Source organism: Gasterosteus aculeatus, chromosome 18 (assembly GCF_964276395.1).
Source record: "Gasterosteus aculeatus chromosome 18, fGasAcu3.hap1.1, whole genome shotgun sequence".
Taxonomy (NCBI): domain Eukaryota; kingdom Metazoa; phylum Chordata; class Actinopteri; order Perciformes; family Gasterosteidae; genus Gasterosteus; species Gasterosteus aculeatus.
Genome location: NC_135706.1, coordinates 11,204,778 through 11,210,581, shown reverse-complemented (window position 1 = coordinate 11,210,581; position 5,804 = coordinate 11,204,778). Strand labels below are relative to the sequence as shown.

General features: G+C 43.4%; 1 protein-coding gene across 6 annotated transcripts in view; it reads left to right on the top strand.

Annotated features, from left to right (window-relative positions):
* Window positions 1-2,553: 2,553 nt before the first annotated feature.
* Window positions 2,554-5,804, top strand: part of zc3h14 (zinc finger CCCH-type containing 14) — a 4,833-nt gene continuing 1,582 nt past the window's right edge. For 2 of the 6 annotated variants that reach the window (XM_078093240.1, XM_040160940.2), the window contains exons 1-11: window positions 2,554-2,795; window positions 3,158-3,200; window positions 3,289-3,403; window positions 3,514-3,554; window positions 3,688-3,862; window positions 3,961-4,282; window positions 4,394-4,566; window positions 4,809-4,909; window positions 5,009-5,167; window positions 5,308-5,385; window positions 5,587-5,743. In XM_078093240.1, coding sequence (XP_077949366.1) covers window positions 2,760-2,795; window positions 3,158-3,200; window positions 3,289-3,403; window positions 3,514-3,554; window positions 3,688-3,862; window positions 3,961-4,282; window positions 4,394-4,566; window positions 4,809-4,909; window positions 5,009-5,167; window positions 5,308-5,385; window positions 5,587-5,743 — 1,400 coding nt within the window. In that variant the 5' untranslated portion in view covers window positions 2,554-2,759. Of the gene's footprint in view, window positions 2,796-3,157; window positions 3,201-3,288; window positions 3,404-3,513; window positions 3,555-3,687; window positions 3,863-3,960; window positions 4,283-4,390; window positions 4,567-4,808; window positions 4,910-5,008; window positions 5,168-5,307; window positions 5,386-5,586; window positions 5,744-5,804 lie in introns of all 6 variants that reach the window. The other 4 variants (XM_078093241.1, XM_040160942.2, XM_040160941.2 and 1 more) reach the window with 2 other exon arrangements.

Sequence of the window (5,804 nt, the reverse complement as noted above, 5' to 3'; positions counted from 1 at the left end):
GCCGCAGGATAGCAGATTTGCGGTCACATACAAAGGCCTACAGATGGTGGCTGCATGCAGCTGCATGAACATAACCTTTTCACAAGGGTTTTTCACACAGCATTCTTATCTTGTTTTACTGGCAAGTTGTAATTGTCATGCAAATGTGGTACGTGTCACCTGAAACCCCAGAAGACCTGCATCCAAAAGAGTAGTGAGAAATCATACACAATGAGAAACGGACTTTGGAAAGGCCACGGAGGGAATTTGGATTGACTGTAGGTTGTGAATCAGAATCAGAAGACATTTATTGCATAATTGTCGCATAATTATTCTGTCTTGCTTTTGCTATGTTCAGTAGGGCCGTCATATAGTTACTACTCCAGAAGACCATCGTTTATCTTTAATACCAAACAACTTTCAGTACCTACAATACAGGAGAGGTCATACAGCATCCCTTTGCCACCCGGCCCGTGTTACAGCAATAGATGCAATATAATAAAACAAGAAATACACCTATTTGTGTTCTTTCAAAGAGAAGAATGCTAACAATTTCATCATGGCGGATACGGAGCCAGGATGTGGTTTGTCTAGCTTAGCATAACGACTGGGAGCTAGTCTGGCACTGCACAAAGTACAAATATACTCCCGCCAACACCTAAACAGCTTGTGCTATATCTTGTTCATTTAAATTGCACTCAAACAGTAATGTTTACTCAAACAGTAATGTTTGAGTAGGGGGAGTTATCCAGATTACCCAGCCGCCCATCACTGGGCCGCAAATTACCATCGGTGAGCTCAGGCTTAAGAAGAGGTTGCCGCAGGTGAAACGAGGTAAACGTGGAAATCTCAAAGTGACGACAAGGTTTTAACTCCAGGAAGCTGGCGGCACTCTTTGCACTCTGAGCGTGTTTTGGTTTATATTTCTGGCCATGTAGCGATTCATTTACACAGCGACATCACGAGCACACCTCACGCGGCCGCTCGGACCTAATGGCTGCGATGATACAGCGCGGGGGCTGATTTGCTTCTGCTAACGGATGTTGGTGCAATACTACTGTTGCATGGGTCACTGCGGAAGTCCTGCCTCTGCCTTGATCCAATTAAGCACTAGAGAAATGAACAACGATGAGGTAAAGCCTCTCTCGGCCGGGAGTTGTATTTGTTCCTGCCACGCTGCAGGGCTCTGTTTCATTACCATTGTAAAAACGTAGAAAAGGAAACTACTCCTGCTTCCCCTTGACATTAGTTACAATCTACAGCAAATTGTAGTGCGTTTGACAAATGATCTTTCTGATGATTTCCTGCGGATTTATGAGAACAACTGCGAGTTTTGGTTTGACAAAATCTTTTGTTTTCATGAATAACACTGTCATTCAGGGAATCCACATGACTCAAACCTCTGAAGCAAGACTCTGATAAGTTGACAACACTTGGGACCTAAATTCTCACACGGATGTTAAACTGTGTTGTCGCACAAGTGTGCAAGAACACAGTATGTTAACAATAGACATAACGAGAATAGAAATATGCAAAACCTATAAACAGGAATATCACGAGAGGCTGACGTCCGTTCTTATATGACATGATTGGGGTTAACAAGTTGATGTTTTTACAAACAATTTGTGCAACAGACGGTGGGGAAAAAGCAGACAGAGAAGCGAAGCAGACGGCCGTGGCTTAGTGTGACTACCGCGCTCGTCTAGACGGAGAGCAAGGTCCTTCCCGTCATTGTTGGTTGGCATTGAGGGGCTGCAAAACAGGAAATAATATCTGAGGAAAACACACGGCTTATGAACATTAGAAAGTCAAAGACACGTGCCAGAGAATCATTTAAAAATTAAAGTGAATTTAAATTCTAATACTAACATTTAGCAGAGTTTGTATTGCATACGTTTCATTTTCTTCACTAACACAAACTTGAACTTTTAGAACTTGCACCCCTGAAATGTTTTTAGTTTGTCCAACATGAGCTACAACGTTTTTGATGTTATTCAAACAATGATTACATTTTCATTTGACGGGGATAGGGATTTTACGTTTCTCAATCTGTTTTAATCATTCATCAGTGGAATAAATCCATCCATAATATGACATGTCCTCATGGTGGTTTAAGATCAGTATTTGTTTGTGATGGTCTCTTCTGCCATCTTGTGGATCCAGAACTCAAATAGGATATAGTCTTTATGGTTGCTTTCCTTTCTGCCTGTGAATAAAGGTCATTTAATTTAGTATTGCTGCGAAATGCCTTAATACAATCACAACAAAAATGATCATTGCAGCATTTGATCCGCATATCTATTTTAAAAACTTAATCATCATCTTGTTGTGAAAGTGAAAATCCTGAGTAAACATGAAAAACCGAGTTAGAAACTGTTCTTCATTCACATATAAACGGGACTCAATACTTTATACAACCTTGGTATTGAGTGCGAAAAATTGTACAATATTGTACACTAGTTGTTATCTGATGTTATCTAATTATCTATGGTGTTTGAGATCTGATTCCTTCGATAGAATTTGCTCTAGGACAAATATTTTCTTAAAAATATATATTTTATTTCCATGAAATAAACAAATGTTATCGATATCTCGCAGACTGCACGTAGAGTTAAGAATAGGTATGATTTTGTCGTTTATATGTCCCTCTTCGGCTACCTTCGTCGGCCACGTGACCGTGCGTCACAATTGTCCATGTTAGTTAGCTGTTGGTTAGCCGTTGAGCTAGAGCAACAGTCGCTTTTTTTTTACAACATATTTACTTGAATTAAACAACTAGAATGGAGATTGGGACGGAGATAAGCAAGAAAATAAGAGTGAGTAACGTTATATGCCTAATACAACATATATAACCTTTCACAAGGCCCGGTAAAGATTTGTGTTCCATATGCGTTACTAGCTAACGTTAGCATGCTAGCGCAATATCAGCGTCGGTCCGAATGGTAACCTTAAGGTTTTTTTTATTTTCAAGGCCAGTGGAAGCTTTGGTACGTGAATATGTAACGTGTCCACCAGCCATGTTTACTGACTTATTGGCTACGTTTTATTTGTTTCTATTTAAATAACGATACGCAGTGCTATTTCACCGGTCATTAGGATCCGCGCAGCAAAGGATGCTGTCCATCATTTGTTTGCTTGCTAAATGGTATCATTTTACTTCACGTTCGTTCTGTTACAGGCGGCAATCAAGGGCAAGCTTCAAGAGCTCGGTGCATATATAGGTAAGTGAATGGATGGCTGCTTGATACCCTAATCACACAGTACGTGCGGCAATTAACCTGAATGCCTTCCCTCTCTTTACTGATTTAGATGAGGAGCTTCCTGATTATATCATGGTGATGGTTGCAAACAAGAAAACCTCTCAACAAATGGCTGACGATCTCTCCCTGTTCCTCGGCCACAACACTCTTAAATTCACAGTGTGGTACGATGAAAACAGAATGAATCTTCCACCTGTAACTTTTCTCAGATCTTCATCTCGACACTATACAAGTTCTATCTGTAACATCTTTTGTTTTTACTGGTTTCTTTTAGGCTTCAGGGTGTCCTTGAGAAGTTGAGATCTGTTGCAGTCGGTAAGTCAGACTACGTTTAGGGCAACCAGCTGAAGGGACGTCCATTTTATACTTGGTGAACGCTCGTAGCTTTAGCGTTTCAACTAAACTCTCCTGTTCTCTTCCTCCGTTTTTGTCTGTATGCTTGTCGCAGAGCCTGCATCCCTAAGTGCAAATCCTATCCAGTCTGACGGTGGTACTGTGGGTGAGAAGAACCGGTCCTCTGATAGTGAGGACAGCCGAGCCGAGGACATGAAGGTGCTGATGGTGTCCAGCTCGCGCTCCGATAGGGCTGAAGCACGCGTGTCCAGTTCTGCTTACGAAAGCAGGTGCATAATGCAGAGTTCTCTTTTGCGCTGACACTCAATGTTTCCAGTATGAACCCATGCCAATTAAAAAAAAACTGTATACTTTTGTCTGTCATCAGAAGAGGCAACTTGGAGAAGAATTCCTCTCGGCTTACCTCCACTGTTAAGCCCCTGATGGAGCAGCTCCCGCAAGATGCTGTTATTGACATCAAGCCAGAGATGGATGATGACCTCATTGCCGATGATCCTGTAGAAATGGGCACCAACCACGGTCGAACGCGCGGATCGGCTGGTAGACCCACAGCTGAAATCTACAAACCGGGTCAGAGCAGATTTACTTCATTAGGCTCCTCAGAAAGGTGTCGACCATCAGAAGGATCCTCTCACTCCAGGCAGCAGGACAGCAGAAGCAGTAGAAGCTCCAGAACCGGCTCCAGCAGGGTACTGTGTTTTTGATAACACACGCAACTTTCTGTGGACGTGTGGACGTGTGGCCGAGCAGATGTAGTTCAGGAGCCATAATTACAATGATATGTGTCTTATGTTCAGCAGCAGCAGCAGCAGGAGGAGTTGTCACGGAAGCGCAAGGCGCCGGTAGCGAGCTCGGTGGTGCGAGTGAGCCGAGCAGCCGACGAGGACAGCGACGAGGTGGACGAGGAGGATACAGGCTACGGAGGCAGAGGCCTTTCCAGTAGAGTGTCCTTACCCTCCAAACCAGAGCGCAAGTCAGTGTCAACACCTCATGTGTGATTATATAACGTATGGTACACAAATTATTGTGTAATTCACTTCTAATAACCAAAATTCTGTAGCAAATGTGGCTTGTAATCCGTATTTCACTTTGGAGTACCGTATAAAACCTCTGACAATCCGGCAACCATTTAAATAAATATATATATATATATATATATTTATTTATTTATCTTTGTAATAATCTTTAACATCCCTGTGTTGTCTATGGTTTCAGGCCTACTCTGCCTCCAGCCAAGCAAGCCAACCGTAACCTGATACTGAAGGCCATCTCGGAGGCTCAAGACTCCATTACCAAAACTACTGCCTACCCCGGAAGTATGTTTAACGAAATTGGCATGGCAACGCATTCATTTACTGCAGTTTATGCAACTTGGTGGTTGCTCTTATCCCTTACATTGACCTTTCTGACCCCAGTACCAAAGAGGCAGACTGTTCCTGTTGCACCTCGTACTCGCATGGCCAGCAGTGAGGAAATGACTGCAGCCATTCAGCTGGTGCAGGAGCACCTGCACAGCCTGACCCCCAGGGTTCAGACCTACACCTCTGCAGAGCCGCCTCCCTCCAGAACATCTGGTACGTGACGAGTAAAGCCGGTGCAGCACACGGCGTGCCCTTTTTTTCCGAACACTGCTTTAAACAATCTGCCACGGTGAAGCCAGAATCCCAGTGAGCTAAACTAATAAATGAATGTAAATAATCTGTTTTCCTCTCAGCTCCGGTGAGATCCTTAGCTTCTCGCCTTCAGTTGGACATAGCCGATAGCAGTGAAAGAGGAGAGGAAAGTGACTACGGTGAGTTTTGTTTTTTTGCATCTTGTTTATCCTGTATTTGGCATCTTTAGGCAAGTTCTACATTAAGAGATTCCTCACATGTTTTTTGTTTCCCTGAGAATGTGTAAAAGTGGTACCTAATAATAAATATCCCAGAAGATGGTGTACGGATTGTGCTCCGTAGTGCCATAGACTGAGATGTCTGTGTTTGGGACTTTGTAGGCATCGAGGTCGTTGAAGGCAGTGAGACGAAGCCATTTGATACCCGCTCCTTCATAGTGAGCCGACCGCAGCTGGAAGAGACTTCAACCAGAAGCCAGCTTCATCCTCAGGTCAAAGGGGAAGTCCAGTCTGCCGTACCGCGCACTCTCCAGTCCGGGTACACACACACACACACACCCATGGACAAATGCTATTAGAGTTAATTCTCAGTTCTTTTC